Below are 17,552 nucleotides of genomic sequence, written 5' to 3' on the forward strand. Positions count from 1 at the left end.
GTTTTTAAAATTATTTAAAGTTCATTTATTTATATATACGCCAAGAAGTCAACCACAAGAGCTAAAACGATATTATAAAATTTAAATGTGAAAATTAATGTAATCAATGGATAATACTTAATAGTCAATAAAAATTTGGTCATTATTTATACACATCGGTCATCACCACAAAAATAAAAATTTTAATTTTTACAATAATCGAATTTTACTACTTAACAAGATTGCTCTACAACAATTATCAATAAAATATAACTTCAAAAAAAAACTATTATCAAACGATCACACATATCAATTTTATTAGTGTAAAAAGCACATGTGTAAAATAAATAATTTTTTATTTAATTTTTTTAAAACCAAAAAATGACTGAGAGAGAGGTTTATTTAGATATGAGATAAGAAAGAGTAATTATAAAATAAAAAATTTAAATGTACTCAAAAAGTTAATTATTGTGATAAGCTCACTTTTATATAATAATATAGATAAAATAAATCTTCTGTTTAACTCCATCAATAAAAAAAAATATTCTTCGTGCCAAATATATAATTTCTCGTTCTAGAATGTCCGTCTCAACTCAAGGCTCACACACACACACACACACAAGCTTGTCCAAATAAAATTGTGGGTGTGTGCGATTATCGAATCCTCTGCGAAATGGGTATCCCTTAACTGTGTGGATTAGCTCTTCATATCAGCTCCGTCGTGTTGGTGGCCAGAAGCCCACTCACCGCCTCTCAAGAAATGGCGGCCCGCGCCGCTTTTGTGTTACCCTCTGCATTCGAGCTGTGAGTACCAACCCCAACCCCTCGACTCCTTCTGGCTACTAGTTCCTAATGGAATAATACGCTGCTTCTGCTTATTACAGTTATCCTCCGCTTGTTTCTCTTGATTCCCGCTCTCTCCCACTCAAGTTTTCATCCCATCAGCATTTCTTGATCGGGACAGGTTTCTTCGATTATGGCCTTTTTGTTTTGAATTCATTTTTTACTTGATTGGCAATTTGTGCTCAATATATTTAAGCTGCAGTATCTTTGACATCCGAAACAGATTGTGGGTTTTGAAAATATTCATTATAGCTATGTAAGAATGCGTTGAAACTAATTGTTTCTTTGGGCCTTGGGTGGTTTGGCTTTGGGAGTAAAAAACCGAGCTTTCCAGTGTACTACTTATGTATGGTTCACTGGTTTGCTTTCTGATATCACTGATCTCCGTCTACTTTGCAGGTACAAGGAACCAAAAGATTTCTAGACTTAAGGTTCGGTTTTGGGAATCCATAAGATCAGGGTAAAGTGTTTGGTATATGTAGTGTGGTAGATATGTTAGCTGGAGGTTTATTTATTTGTTTATGTATTTTGGTGGCTGCTGCTGTTAGCTTGAAAGCCTTGGCTTTGAATAATTTCTTGGATAATCAGTAGGCGGATATGCCGAGAATGGCTCAGTTATGTTACTGTAGCAACCAATGCATGTTAATATCGTCTAAACATGCCATGATCTATAGGATGTTGGTAAGATGAATACTTTGATGTGCTTCATGTTTTAGGATTTTGAAGAACAATACGACACAAGTTATAGAACCACCTTCCACAGCCGAAGAAGAAGATACATTACCCGAAGAATTTGTTATTGTCGAGAGAACCCAACCTGATGGAACGGTTGAGCAGATCATATTTGCATCCGGTGGTAGTGTCGATGTGTATGATCTTCAAGCTTTGTGTGATAAGGTGATTCAACCATTTTTTGTGGGTCCTTATTATTTTCTCTCTTGACGACTATTCATTCTAATCATTGGACAGATTTGTTTCCATGGACATAATCTTGGCCCTTGTTGGCCTCTTTCATTCTGCTCCTCTACAACAGAGGCATGGCTGCCAATATGTAATGCTTGCTGTGTGAAAATAGACAAAATGTGCTCCTACAGTGATTCACCATATGAAAAGCTAACTGTTACTTCCACTTAAGCTTTCCGTTGATTAAAGCAAATTTATTGAAAAATATTGTCATGAAATGTATTTTGCCTTTTGTGCAATCTCCTTTTGTCTTCTTGTTGCTTTGAATTCATATGGTTTCTCTTACTTGGAAATCAAGTCAGAAATCTACATTATTTTTCGGAGGTCCTCTTTGATTGACTTTATCTATTTCTGTTTCAATCAACTTGAGGTTGTGCACCAGAAAAGAGTTTTAGCATTTTTTGTGATATTGGCACCACTTAAATTTGGAAAAATTTAAATCTATAATGATTTCCATTATGGGTTTAATAGGTTGGTTGGCCTCGGCGACCTTTGTCAAAGCTTGCTGCAGCTCTGAGAAATAGCTATATGGTTGCTACTTTGCATTCCGTTAGCAAATCAGCTGGTGAAGGTACTTAGTAATAGGATCTCCAGGTTAAACAACAAAGATTTATGCCTTAAAAATAATTAATAGAAGTATATTTCTCATCTTTGCTGCAAAAGTCATTCGTAATCTATGGAACTTTGGGTACTCTGGCAGTCTGGCTTTTTGTAAACTGAGTGACGGACATCTTATGTACTTTGGCTAGTTATTTGGCAGAGGGAAACGATCAAAAGAAGTTGATTGGCATGGCACGGGCTACATCTGACCATGCTTTTAACGCAACAATTTGGGATGTCCTTGTCGATCCTTCCTATCAGGTAGTCTCATGATACTAAGCTAGAAGGAAGCTCTTTAATCGAATTTGTTCGAACTTTGCTTGGAAATCTAGTCCTTGGCTACTTGTGCTTTGTGATTATGAATGCATATTTGTGATTTAGGGCCAAGGACTTGGGAAAGCCCTTATTGAGAAGCTTGTAAGGTCACTTTTGCAACGGGACATCGGAAACATTTCACTTTTCGCAGATAGTCAAGGTAAAGCGCCGCAACAAACATCTAGTAATCAATTGGGTAGAGCTTGTTTGCACTGAGCAACCTAGAAAACATTCAGAAACAAGCACTGAACATGGTTGTTAGCATGATATCTGGCTCTTTCATAATTTATGCAGTTGTGGAGTTTTATCGGAATCTGGGTTTCGAGCCTGACCCAGAGGGCATCAAAGGCATGTTCTGGCACCCGAAGTATTAGCTTGTTTCAAATTTTACAGGCTTTCCTCGTCTATGCAAAAGCGATTGGATTCCAGACCACGAAACTCGCTTGGAAACTTGTCCTGGTTTTACATGTACAAATTACAATGTACAATTTATTTGAAAATGTCATGTTAGTATAAATGTATTCTTCATTTACTACGTTTTTTTGTTTTTTCTAAACACATTGTTAGTTGACATGCATGATGCATCTGCCATTTGGACGGGAAGTATATGAAATTAGAAAAATTAGATATATGTATTTCATGTATAAACTAAAATTTTTATTGGAAGTTGGTCCAAATTTAGCTAAATAAACGTATATGGTTATTGAAAACAACAAATCGGCAAATCCTATACATCATGGTATAAAAGTTTAGAAAATCTGTATTTATATCAATTAAATATTCCACAAAATAAAAGTATTTCTCAGAAAGCATATATTTATTTAATGAGTTTGCTTCTTTATGATTGTATTCTCTGTGGTTAAATTTCGGTTTGAATCTTGTATCTTTGAATTTTTTGAGTCTCGGTTAAGAACGTGAGCTACATACATTTACTAATAAAGGAAATTTAGGGAGGAGTGTTTGCAATCACTAAAAAAAAGTGATTGTTAGCTTTTGGCTTAAAAAAATCATTTTTATGTGTTTTTTATACCTAGATTATGTGTTAGCTTATCTTAACTTAATTGAAATCCAAAAACTAGTCATGTGATGATTATGATTCTCCAAAAGTGATTATAATAAAAGGTTATTGTTAAAATCAATCTAATCACTTATTTATCAAACACTACCCAACTTTGATTTTTTTAGATTTTCAGATTTGTTTCCAAACACTACCTTTTCTTAACTTTTTTATAATTTATAAATTAATCACTTCTACAAAAGCACAATCTATTGCAAACACTTTCTTAATAATTAAGAAAATTACCGTTCCACTATTGGCACTAGCAAATAAGCGCACACACATAAAAAAAAAAAAAAAAGAGGAATGAATGTGTTTGAGATTTAAGTGGGAAATAAGAAACGTGAAAATGTGGAGAAGTGGGGTAATGAGAATTGGGGTGATGGTAGTTTAGATATTTTTAAAAACAGATCAAGACACCATTAGTTATTTTAGTATGTCTACCCTTAATAAATAGTAAAAAATAAAATATAATTACACACATTATGGTTATATTGATATTACATTAGTATAAGTGTATCACATCGAAAATTATCAGTAAAAATCGAAATTATAAAACAGATACCAAATTCATAGAGAGGCCCAAATGTTTTAATCGAAGGCATTACTACCTCAATTGGGTCAAGCCCCGTTAAAGAATTTAATTGGGTCAAACCCAAATCAGGAGAAAGGCCCAAAACCATCGGTCCGTTATCCGTAGATTAACCATTTATCATTCAATAGAGTCTACTGAGGAAGAAGAAGAAGAAGACGACTGTGGCAGAGGGAAGCAATCGGAAATGGCGATGGTGTGGCTAGAAGCAATGCTACCTCTGGGGATTATAGCGGGGATGCTCTGCGTTATGGGAAACGCCCAATATTTTATCCACAAAGCTGCCCATGGCCGCGTCTGTTCTTCCAGATCCATTCCTCTCTCTTTTTATTTTCGTTTTGAATCGTTCTGATAAATGAATCGTACAATTTTGGCAGCCGAAGCACATCGGGAACGACGTGTGGGATGTAGCGATGGAGAAACGGGATAAGAAGATCATGGAGGTCCTCTCCTCTCGTTCCCCTTCCAGCTAGATAGGTTGTCCGCTTCGTAAAAGGTTTTTCCTTTTCCCTTCTTGTTCTAGGTTTTGCAAACTGCCTTCACTATCAATAACCTCTGGTCATCTGAAGAAAATTTTGGAGTAGCGATTGATAATTCGTAACCTAAGAAGCTTTAGTGCTTTTGTCGATACTTCTGGGGGATTGGGGCAAGGTCTTCGTGTTTTTGTTGCGAAGAAGATAATTTGTGACAGAAAATTCTTGTATCTTCAATTCGACAATTCACTTCCATAATCTGAGATAAACATTCAATATCTTCAGTTGCCTTTATATAACCATTTACTTCTTGGGACACGATCACAGCTTGTGATATAACCGAATTCAACATATAATAAGATTGGGTGAACTTCATGGTTCTTTGAGGTAAAGCGAGAATGAGAACAGTTTTTGTGTCCTCTGCATAATTATAGAGGACAAAAGCTTCAACAATTGGACACGACCATGTTCCCCTTCCAATGGTTCTTATTCTTCACAAATGCAAGTGTGAAACAAGTATTCATTATTTTTTCAATTGAACAAAGCATTGATTTCTTTTTGTTGTTAGGAAAGTTAATTTATCTTTCTTTTTAGACAAAAGATCGTACTATGTATACAGGATATAATAATTTATCCATGCTCGGTGTTTTTTCTAACACAAAAACTTTTGCCAAGGGTTTTTAACAAATCCTAAAGGGTGGTACTATTCATTGTTATCTTTTCTTTTTTCTTTTTTTGTAAAAAAATATAGAGGGATTTGCTAAGATCGTCGTAAAATACAGGAATGATACACATACCTTTGTCCTTTAGACAATCATTTTCCAAATTCATATTTTGCAAAACTAAAAACTGCAAGTCTGCAACAAGTTATTTTATTGTGTGACTTCTCTGGCTGGAAAAAAAATACGAGTGGAGAGTTTGTAGGTAATTTGAGAATTCTCATAGCGTGTAATAATCTGTGTCTAAGATTTTAGGCTGTGAATCTATGGAGGATTAGGTTGGTTGGAGTTTAGAAAGATCAAGATCATGTTGCTGGGAATATAAATCAGAGTCCAAATATATATTTCCGGGTCAATCAATGAGATGCAATGTGACAGGTTTATTTTATAAAAACTGGAATATCTACCTCCAATATAATTTTCTTAGACAATTTGTGCATGGAGTAACGCATTTTCGATTACGTTATTAGAATTTGTCAAAGCACCAGGATATTCATTGCAAACTTTAAGAACTTTGTGGCCTTTGAGAAGATGGCTGCTTAAAATAAGTGCAATTTAGATTATTGATATTGAGAAAATTATTAGGCTCGTTTATGCAGCTGTATTTGAACATTTTTCGATCAAATCAAGGATCTTTGTTCCCATTTTTTAATTCAAAAGAGACATTTTGGATAAAAGTCTTCATTTCATTTGATACAAACACAACTTTGTTTTCTGTGATGGGTCAAGACTCAAGTGATATACTCGCAGTTCTGCACTTAAATTTTATTTTGGCTCCCTTACTTGCAAGCATATATAAGATGGATCTCTTTGAGGCGGTTATGTCATATGGCGTTGTGTTGTTAAGTTTCCTTCAACCACTGGTCCGATGATATAGAATGAAAGTAATCACAAAGGCTATAATATAATATATGGAGTTAACCTACTTATTTTATTGTAGGCATACTTTTGATGTTTGCTTCAAGCCAGAGTTCGGACAGAATGCCTATTTACTGTCTGTGGAATTTCTTGCCACAAAAAGTTTCCAGTTTTTTGTTTGTTATGGAATGACAAAGGTGTAGGCTTTGCACCATGTGAAGTTTGCATGAAGATAAATAACTTTTTTTTTTAATAAGAGCTTGAAGATAAATAACTTTTTTTTAATAAGAGCTTGAAGATAATTAACTTAAGACGGAGAAAATTGAGGAGTTGATCTTTCCAAAAATTTCCACACTCTTCCTTGATGAAAAGTTGAAAACTGATAATAGATGAGAATTTCATGGTTATAGTCCGATGTTTTTCATTTAAATTTCCTAGATCTTACTTTCAACCTCTTTTTTCCGTATGTTACTTTAAAAATAGGTTTAACATTCTGGACGTAGCTATGCCATGTAATTTATTTTGGGCATCACAGCTCCCAAATTCAAGCATAGTTCTCGGCATCTCACTTTATCAATCTTCATTTGTTCTCGGCATCTCATTTTGTCAATCTTCATTTGTTTTGGGTGTGGGAGCAATTCAAGCTTAGCTTCTAACGGATTCGATCTTTCTTCTTTTGTTTCACTTTTTTTCACTTAGCAAATTCAGATTTTGAGTATTGCATCCTGAAAACTCAACCTTGCTGCATCATTCACTTTCACCTCAACATCTCTCGGATTCAGCCATTCTTCATGGTGACGGAAGAGTTAAATAAGAGCAAGTTTACCTACTTTTCTAGAAAGTGAAACATTGTATAAGCCTCAAACAAGTAATTTAACTAAATTTATATAGTTATCAATAATTAAATGTCAGTCATAGCAGAAGTGTACAAAATCTTAATGGTGCCAATAATACCATAAAGGAGAAAAATATTGGCACAAGATATTAACTTTCCAAATCATGGCCTGGAACAATGAATGTAATAGAAAATGAAGTGTGCAAAATCTAAGATATCTGAGGCAATCTGGCCAAGCAGCAGTTGTCGAGAAGCAGAGGAGTCAGAGCCATGCATGAGGATGTCTTTGGCTAAGGGGTCTGGGGCAAGCTAAAGGAGACCAAAATCCATTAGCTGTGGTTAAGATGGTTTTCCAGACTATCTTAAGAAATGTTACATAGTCATTTCAAGGTTTTCCATTGCAAATTGCAATGGCTGCTGAAAAACCCAAACCAAACACCAACTTAAGCATCGCGGTTAAAGCCCAATGTTAGATCAATTATTCTTTGTCTCCTTAAAGATATCTCTGTTTCTAGTTCTTTTTTGTCAAGTTTAAATCTACTACATCATATCTCCTCTGTTAATTTATGTATGTGCTTGTATATTGGAATTAATTTCCTGTTATTTTTTCTGTCACGGTGATGCAGGTAACGATGTTGGGAAACTTCTTCGAATAAAAATGAATGCCAGGTTATCGGTCTGTGGACTTTTACGCGAACTACTTTGTAGTTGTATTTTCTTGTGTTTATTTCTTTGGAACCCACTCTTATCACGTGGGAAATGTTATTTGGTGGCGGAACATGGCCTTGTGATAATGCCTGAAAACTTCTTAACATTCCAAAAGATATGACAAATTATTTCATCAATCTGTGATACAAGATACCATGTTTTTTGTTGTCCAGTGTTCAGGAACTTGTTAACCTGTATGCCATTCATCAAAGAGCAAACCTAGAAAAATTTTCAAAGGGGACGACTCAATAGATTTGATAACGGGGTGGCGTAAACGTTGTGATCGCTTACCCCGCAACTTGTTAGATTCAATAAACAGGAACGGAACCTATATACGAACAAAACACCTCATTAGTTCTTGTTTTGCATCAAGTAACCACTCAGCAATTGCCGAACAAAATGTCTAAAAGAATGGGTCTATTATGTTCAGAGTCTCGTAGCTTACATTGTTTGCTTTACTCCGTGGAAGTTATGCATAGAGTGAACTGGCTAATGATATTTTTTTGAAGAAAACGGAGTAATGAGTTGAAAACCTTAGTTTGGACAAATCTGCGGATAAATCATTGGGAAAACATTCTACAAAAATTTTAGTACGAAGATGATTTTATAAATAGTGTAACAATAATTTTGAAATTGTCCTTTTATTTTAATCGAGTTTTGAATTATTTTTGGAAATTTACATCCGGTTTTATGTTTTCACTTTTCAGGATTAATTAATATCTCAATAATCTAATATATTATTGAATAAAATCTTCTATTATAAATATGTGAGTTTCATTGTGAATTTACATGGTTACCCCTTTCATTATTATTATATCTATTATTTATTACTATCTATTACTATTATAAACATGTGAGTTTCATTGTGAATTTACATGGTTATCTTTTCATTATTATTATATAAAATTAATTTGTTTTTTCTTCATTTATTTATTTGTATACTATGAACTCTTTCAAAAACAAAAATACTATTAGTATTTTTAAATATCTATATAAATATGTGAGTTTAACACTTGACTCTTCAATTAAACTATTTATTTAAGAATTATGCTATAAAATCTTTCAAATAAATCTATTATCTATTATCTATTATTTATTACTATTATAAATATGTGAGTTTCATTGTGAATTTACATGGTTACCCGTTCATTATTATTATATAAGATCAATGTGTTTTTTTTTTCATTTATTTATTCGTATACTATGAACTCTTTCAAAAAAAAAAAATATTGTTAGTATTTTTAAATATATATTAATATGTGAGTTTCACTATTTATTTAAGCATTATGCTATAAACTCTTTCAAATAAAAAATTAAAATGCAATTAATATTTTTAAATTATTTTTTTACTATGAATATGTGATTTTCATTGTGAATTTACGTGACTACCGTTTTTCTTATTACATATGTGAGTTTCATTGTGAATTTACATGGTTACCTTTTCATTATTATTATATAAGATTAATGTGTTTTTTCTTCATTATTTATTCGTATACTATTAACTCTTCCAAAAAAAAAAAAATTGTTAGTATTTTTAAATATATATATATAAATATGTGAGTTTAACACTTGACTCTTCAATTAAACTATTTATTTAAGCATTACGTTATAAACTCTTTCAAATAAAAAATTAAAATGCAATTAATATTTTTAAAATATTTTTTTTACTATCATGAATATGTGATTTTCATTGTGAATTTACGTGACTATCGTTTTTCTTATTACATATGTGAGTTTCATTGTGAATTTACATGGTTACACTTTCATTATTATTATATAAGATTAATGTGTTTTTTCTTCATTTATATATTCGTATACTATGAACTCTTTAAAAAAAAATACTGTTAGTATTTTTAAATATCTATTACTATTATAAATATGTTATTTTCATTGTGAATTTACATGGTTACATTTTTATTATTATTATATAAGATTAATGTGTTTTTTCTTCATTTATTTATTCGTATACTATGAACTCTTTCAAAAAAAAAATACTGTTAGTATTTTTAAATATATATATATATATAAATATGTGAGTTTAACACTTGACTCTTCAATTAAACTATTTATTTAAGCATTATGTTATAAACTCTTTCAAATAAAAAATTAAAATGCAATTAATATTTTTAAAATATTTTTTTTACTATGAATATGTGATTTTCATTGTGAATTTACGTGACTACCGTTTTTCTTATTACATAATGAATGTTTTTTTCTCAATTATTTATTCATGTGACACTTCAATTAAATTATTTGTTTAAAAATTATACTATGTACTCTTTCAAATAAAATTTTAAAACAATTTTTTACTTTGATTTATAATTTATCGTATTCGATTTTTTACTTCACAGATGAACCAACACATGGAATACTAAGAATAATAATAAATTTTGGTATCTTACAAGATAGTATATGTATACTTAAATTAAAAAAAATCCATATCTTACTTTATTTTTCATATTAATCTATCTTTTACCTATTCTATTACTATTATGAGTATAGGAGAATAAGAATTACGATTAACTTAAATATTTTTTTACACACTAATTTATAGAATTTCACTTTTATATTTTATACAACTACTATTTATTATTTGATCATTTTTTTATTTGAGTTTTACCTACAAAATTTATTTAATTTATTTAATTCACACTATTTTTCTAGATCTTAAAATATATTTTATTAATACTTAAAATAAAAAATTTACATCGTGTAATTTATTTTTCTATTAATATGTCGATGGTCTATTCTATTACTATTATAAATATATAAATAACAATTATGAATTAACTTAAATATTTTTTTACACGCTATTTTATTTTTTTCACTTTCATATTTTGTGTATATACTATTTATTATTTGCTCATTTTCTTATTTAAGTTTTTCTTTTAAACTATATTTAATTTATTTAATCCACACTATTTTTCTATTAATCTTACAAGATAGTATATGAGTACTTAAAATAAATTAATGTTACATAGTCCTATAAATATATTTAAATTATTTAATGCAAATTATTTTTCTATTAATCTTACAAGATAATAATAATAATAATAATAATAATAATAATAATAATAATAATAATAATAATAATAATATATGCATAGATACTTAAAATATAAAAATGTACACAATGTAATTTATTTTTTACACATTATTTTTTCTGTTAATATATTAGTTATTATCAATTATATATTAATTACTATTACAAAATATAATCAATTTATATATCTTTTTTTAATCACTGTTTGAGTTCTAATTATGAGTTTAATTAAATATTCTTATTTTTCATACACTATTTTTCTATAAATTTTACAATATATTATATGAATATTTAAATAAAAAATTGTATAATGTACTACATACTTAAATGTCTATGTTTTTTACACATTGTTTATCTACTAATATTACAGAATAATATATGGATATTAAAAATAAATAAATGAAATAATTCAAACATATATGAAATATAAATATAGCGCTACAAATGCAATCAAATAATTTTACTTATATTTTGTTATTCTACGTTATTTTTCTTGTCAAACTCATCGAATATGAGTTCAAAATATATTAAATTAGCAAACTAATGATTTCACTGATCGAATAAACCGAATTCTTGAATTGTATAATTAATTTTTGTTTTGATAATTTGTTTCATTTGAAAATTTAACTCACAAGAAACTATTATTAGAAAGAAAAAAAAATTCAAAACATGATCATACATAACTCAATCACTAACTCATACATAAAAAACAATTATCAACATACTGTATCGAAAACTTTTTAATTAATTAAACACAGATATTAAAATATTCTAATTAATTAATCTAACGTCATTTATAATTATCACATTTTGTCTTTGAACTAACACCATTTATTCTTCAGATTTTTATCATGATTCTATGTCAGCGTGTTAATCTTGAATCTTAATTATGATGTATATTTTAGTTTGTAAATAGTTATTAAATTATGATTCAATAAATTTATTTTGACGCATAAATATTGATATTTTGAATATAAATTGTAGATGTATATTGTATGCATGCAATACATATATAATCATTAATATAAAAGTTAAAAAAACCCATAAAACGTGAACTAGACAAGGTATATAAAAAAACTACACAATTAAACAAAAAGTAACACAAGTAAAAACTAAATAATTGTCTATTACCTATAGCTTACTAATATTGAATTCTCAAAATTGGGGAAAGTGAGAGGCTTTTATTTAGTTAAAAAAAATAAAAAACTAACATTTGATTGAGCTAAAATGATTCATTACAAAGTTAGTGGATTAAAAGATGCAACACAACGTGAACTATTAAAAATATTAAATGGGTTACGTTATATAAAACTCAAATATACAAGTATCTCTTTTAGTGTAAATTAAGAGTTAACTCACCTTAAGTGGTTATGTTGTATCATTGCAAAAAGTCAAAGTTCATAGACTGTACTTGTGATGTCCGAGACTGACAAGAGGGTGGAGAATAATCGTCTGTGTCAAGAAGTTCAAAGAATTAAGCGGCTCTTGACAGGCTTTTATGAGAAGAAGAATTTGAATAAACCGATTTTATACCGAAATGAGAGAGGTCTCAGACTACGTAGGTATGTGACTGAACGGTTTGGGCTTGAAAATTTTGATAGGAACTACTCATATCATCAAGGTGAATATCTTCTTTTTGAGATCTCATCGTATATATGAGAACTCCAAAATTAAGCATGCTTGACTTGAGACAATTATAGGATGGACGACCCTTGAGAAGTTTCAAAGGATGTGTGCGAGTGAGGATGAACATAAGCATGCTGGAAATATCCTTGTTGATATAGTGGGGATAGTCGTCGGATCTGGAATGTCATAGTATGTATCATTGATTGCACAAAAAAATATATTGAGAGAATAATACATATAACAAAAGACCAAAAAAATGTAATGAAATCCATAATAAGACAAGCAAAAGAAAATTATACGACAAAAAAAAAAAACATTACAAAATTTAATCCATTTTTTAAAAATAATTAAACAAATATGTTTATTTCAAAATCGATTTGAGAGTAATTATTTAGCATGAATGATCAAAAGTTTCAATACTATTGTCAAAATAATTTTTGTAGAGTTGTCTAATTTTGTTTTGAATTATATTACTCCAACACGTGTTTTCCACGTGCAACGCACGTACATTGTTTCTAGTAAAAATAAATGACTGAAACTTTCATTTTGATTTTTAAACAATCTGAAATCTTTTTCTTGAGGTGAGTTTAAAAAGTTAATTATAGAAATGTACAATTGAAAATCTAAATGGGAATTTATGGGGTGTTTCCTCTTCCTAAATAGATGCATATTGATTATGAGTAGAGCCGTCAATTTGGGTTAGGTCGTCGGGTCGGCCCAGCCCGCCACACAATTTTAGTGGGTTGGGTTGAAAAAAAAATTTCAACCCAACAAAAGGTGGGCCTAGCTAAGGCCCGCGACCCGCGCGGGTTGGCCCGTCGCGGGCCTGAAGAATTAATAATTTATTTTTATTTTTATTGTGATATATGTATTTTTTAATAAAAGTTGTGAATTTTTTTCGTATTAATTATTTTATATAAAATTTACACACATGAAATCAATAATTAAAATTTTTATCAATATGTTTCTATTAATATTTATGAAATGATATTTATAATTAATTATAATATTATTTATTTATTTTTATTTGTCGTTAGCCAACCCGCGAGTTGGCCCGCCTAACCCGCAACCCATCTTGGGTTGGGTTAGATTGAGGATTTCCAACCCGTCATCGACTCGCCAAAAGGTGGGTTTTTGATGGGCTAGCCCGCCCCGCCGGAGGTTAGCCCGTTTGACAGCTCTAATTATGAGCACGTACGTTTCATTACAATAATGTTTCATAAGTATCGGTATGCGCATGCATGAAGCGTTCTTGTCCTTTTTTTTTCCACTGAAAAAATCCAGGCTAATCAATGTAAATTTGATATGGCATCTTATAAGATTATGAAACTAATTAGATTTATTCATCTAATACTTATTATTTATGGAATATTAAGAATATTTTATTTGCTATTAAAAGAAATATACACATTGTATTTTGACTCTTGGCTAATAAAAGTCGAAACTTTTCAAAATATGTACACCAATTGTAACTTAGAACTTGAGAAGAATTTATACTTCCTATTACCTTTTCATATAGTTGTTGTAAATCTTAGATTTCCAAATTGTGATGTGTCTAGTTTTCATTTAGAATGGAATTGTTTGAGTTAATGGTTCTAAGGAAAGTTTAAAAAATCAATGGATTTCAGAACATAATCAACCACCTTCAGACATTAGCTACCAGAAAAGAGGTGGTACTAAAAAATCCAGTAGTGTGACAAGTAAATTTCCTTCATCTCAGATATCCACTGGTTTCAGCCAAAATGCACACTACTGACACTTGAATCGAATATGAATGCTTTTCTAAGAATTTTTCGATAGATTATTATATACACCAACAATAATCTCTATACTTCCCACGTCACAACCCACGAGAATGAACAAAACAATGGACTAGACACCTAAATGGTCTGCAATCAGAAAGCAAGAATTCCAAAATTAAACTCAGGGTACATATTCGGTCTCGAGTGATGGTTGCGTCCTTGTTCCGGTAGCTGCTGGTGCTTTAGTGCTTCCAACAGTGGTCATATGCAAAGCCTCCCCAACCTCTGCTGCCCTCTCCATTTGATGCATTTTCTTCCTACGTTTATACTTGCGCAGCCACACGATCACGAGTCCCAGAATAATGAACAATGCAAATCCTCCTACCACTGACCCCACAATTATCCACACCTTGGATTTGTTACTCCCTTCCTGCTCTTCAGGAGTACCAATCATTCCTCGTGGTGGTGGCGGAGGTGATGTCGGTGTCGGTGGTGGTGGTGGTGGAGGGAAGGAGAATGGCGCAGGAGCAGGGGCAACTGATTCCACCGCAATAGAGAAGTGCCCTTGTTGGAATGTTGTACAGATGTTATCTGACAACACACTAGAGAAACTAACTGAACCGTTTAAATCAAATGAAGCACACTTGGGAACTGATCCTTCTGGCACGGACTTTAATTCCGAAAACTTGATAGATATGGGTTGACCAGACGCCTTGATATCCAGCACAGGCAGGTGTTTGGCCTTAAGATCCGCAGCATCATAAGCTAGAAGGCCCAAAATTGGCGATAAATACATGTAACCAGGAAGGGGGTAATATACCATAGACCAATTGCCCAAATTCTGGTAGACCAGAACAAGCCTCTCTGCATAAGGCTGTTCCTTAACGCCCTTGGGAATCTCAAACTCCTTGTACATACTAACACCCTTCGTCCTTAAGCTACCACTCCTGAGTCTCATGGCCGAAACCTGAATCCCAGAGAGATTAGAGGGGACAGCCCCATCATAGACAACACCGGTTCGTGGACGCACAAATGCCTGGTACGCATAGTCTTGGAGGAGAGCATCTAGCGCCCGTGCATTACTAAACATTGAATTAGAAGTTGGAGAAGGAGGTGATTGAGCTCCAGTGACTCTCAGCAACAAGAATAACCACATAACAGAGAGACCAACCAATGCAAGACCTCTAACAAGTCCCATGGATGGATACTTCTAACTATCAAACTAATGCTAGCCAACCAAATGTAGTAGATCCAAATCTAATTGCAAGGCAAAAATGGCAATAGTCCACCCACTGGCAATCTGAATGCCGAAATGAACCTTGGATCCCAAAAGATCGAGCAGGCAAAGAACAAAGTCCCCCAATCCTTTAATAATAAACAATAACAGGATCAAGAAACTTCACAATCACACATCACAGGTTACCAAAGTTCATACAGAATCATATTCCATGATCGTTAACCAACAGTGACAGTAGGGCAAAAGCTGCAAAGTCTTCCAAGACAGTAAAGCCAAGAAGGGCAACTTCGAACCGTTGGAAAGCAGCAGCAAACCTCACAAGCACTTTTAAGTCCCTCACCTCCTCTCTCCTTTAGAATCTTATACCATCACCATATCTAATACTATAATCCCAAAAAAAAAGAAAAAAAAAAGAGAGATTCTACTGCATCAGAATTTTAAAAACATAAAATAAAAAAATAAAAAATGAAAAAGAAGCCTCTCTTCTATAAAGAAGTCAACGAAACTCCAAACTGAATATAAAATTCCCAAATCAAGAACTCAACATGTTATTACCGTTCCCCCACTCCAAGTTGCAGCCAAGCCGGCGGATTCTGTATCTTTATATACCCACATGTAAAAACCCTAATCCGTAAGGGACGCGGCGCACCGACAAAATCGCGGTTCCCTCCGTATAAACAGGAAAAGAATACTCCCAACAGTGGAATGACTGAAGTAAATGAATGCAGATGAAACCCAATAAGCGAATACAATTAATTTCCCGAGAAACGTAAGCCCCGGAATCACCTCACTCACCCAAATTACCCAATGAGATCCAACCTTTTCTTTAACTTTTTTTGTTGGCGAAAAAAGGGGGAAAATCTAAGAAAGCCCGTATTATTTTCACAAAAATCAAAACAGATAATGATCACTTCCCTATCCTAATCCGCCTATAAATCAAAAACTACTCGATGGGTCAACTTCCAACACACAAATTTTTTCACTATTATCATCATAAATCATAGAAGAGATAAAGAACTAGACTGGAGTGAAAAGGGTCGGTGTAGAAGCAAAGTTAGAGAACGAGAGCAGCTGGGTAATGTACAAGCGTGCGCGAAAGATGTTCGAGGTGGAAGATGAAGTTGGTGGAGAGAAGAAAGCGATGGAACTATGGAAGTAGATACAGATACAGTGTGTGTACAAGTAAAAGACACAGACAGGAAAGCAAAGGGAAATACAACTAGAAGAAAGTGGAGATTATATACACTGTAAAGTACTCGTGGTAGGTTATGTAAAATGACACTCAATGAAAATCTAGCTCGTAAGCTAACAAAATGCATTTTGGAGGGGATCTTGCAAAATAAAAGAAGTAATCAACATTTACTCGGGTACGACGTAACGGTAAAACATTAAAAGAACAACAAAAGATCGTTTCTTCTAAGATACCATATGTTTTTTAACCCTTACGGGACATGATTAATATGGAAAGTAAGTCATATTTGGAATATATAACTGGAAAATCACTCTTAAATGTATTGTTATGACATGGTCTGTTCAATGTCAAGGATCCAAGGGAAAAAAATATGAGTCATTGGATTATTCATGTAAACACTTTGTCACACTATATCAGAGAGCTATTAGGACCATCTCTATACAGTTATGTTGAAAATTTTCGACGAGGCACAAGATGATGAAATAAACATGAAAAGTCGTCCATTTTAGAATGGACGGTGATTGTTTCGATTAAAGATGGAATCAGGACATAAGGTTTGATATGAATTTAGATTCAATTCAAGTTTCAATTGAAATTTATGCACGGAAAGAAAAATAAAAATAAATGGTTAGAACCTTCACAAAACTACTTTTAGAAAAAAAATTATTTGCCAATTATATTATATTTGTCCTTTTTTCAAAATTATATTTTTTTAGGAAAAATATAAGGTGTGTAAATTAATTCATGTAAATTAAATAGTTTAAATTATC

At 31.8% G+C, this 17,552-nt stretch overlaps 3 protein-coding genes across 4 annotated transcripts; 2 read left to right on the forward strand and 1 right to left on the reverse strand.

Moving 5' to 3' along the window:
- Positions 1 to 491: 491 nt before the first annotated feature.
- Positions 492 to 3,329, forward strand: LOC140890983 (histone acetyltransferase TAP1). 2 transcript variants are annotated; one of them, XM_073299181.1, is made up of 9 exons: positions 492 to 556; positions 639 to 783; positions 864 to 943; positions 1,222 to 1,282; positions 1,539 to 1,719; positions 2,257 to 2,356; positions 2,546 to 2,646; positions 2,767 to 2,860; positions 2,995 to 3,329. In XM_073299181.1, the coding sequence occupies exons 2-9, from the start codon at positions 740 to 742 to the stop codon at positions 3,072 to 3,074; spliced, it is 741 nt and encodes a 246-aa protein (XP_073155282.1). In that variant the 5' UTR covers positions 492 to 556; positions 639 to 739; the 3' UTR covers positions 3,075 to 3,329. The 2 variants fall into 2 exon arrangements, with proteins under 2 accessions (XP_073155282.1, XP_073155281.1); XM_073299180.1 differs by lacking the exon at positions 492 to 556 and having other exon boundaries at positions 590 to 783.
- A 1,164-nt stretch (positions 3,330 to 4,493) lies between these two features.
- On the forward strand, positions 4,494 to 8,121 carry LOC140891732 (NADH dehydrogenase [ubiquinone] 1 alpha subcomplex subunit 1). Its single transcript, XM_073300353.1, has 3 exons — positions 4,494 to 4,644; positions 4,727 to 4,845; positions 7,861 to 8,121. Exons 1-2 carry the CDS (start codon positions 4,537 to 4,539, stop codon positions 4,820 to 4,822), a joined length of 204 nt encoding a protein of 67 aa, XP_073156454.1. The 5' UTR covers positions 4,494 to 4,536; the 3' UTR covers positions 4,823 to 4,845; positions 7,861 to 8,121.
- A 6,171-nt stretch (positions 8,122 to 14,292) lies between these two features.
- LOC140891218 (uncharacterized) lies at positions 14,293 to 16,880 on the reverse strand. The gene is made up of 2 exons (XM_073299589.1): positions 16,146 to 16,880; positions 14,293 to 15,973 (listed from the first exon to the last, which is right to left on the reverse strand). Exon 2 carries the CDS (start codon positions 15,549 to 15,551, stop codon positions 14,535 to 14,537), a length of 1,017 nt encoding a protein of 338 aa, XP_073155690.1. The 5' UTR covers positions 15,552 to 15,973; positions 16,146 to 16,880; the 3' UTR covers positions 14,293 to 14,534.
- Positions 16,881 to 17,552: the final 672 nt, after the last annotated feature.

Source organism: Henckelia pumila, chromosome 3 (genome assembly GCF_033568475.1).
Source record: "Henckelia pumila isolate YLH828 chromosome 3, ASM3356847v2, whole genome shotgun sequence".
Taxonomy (NCBI): domain Eukaryota; kingdom Viridiplantae; phylum Streptophyta; class Magnoliopsida; order Lamiales; family Gesneriaceae; genus Henckelia; species Henckelia pumila.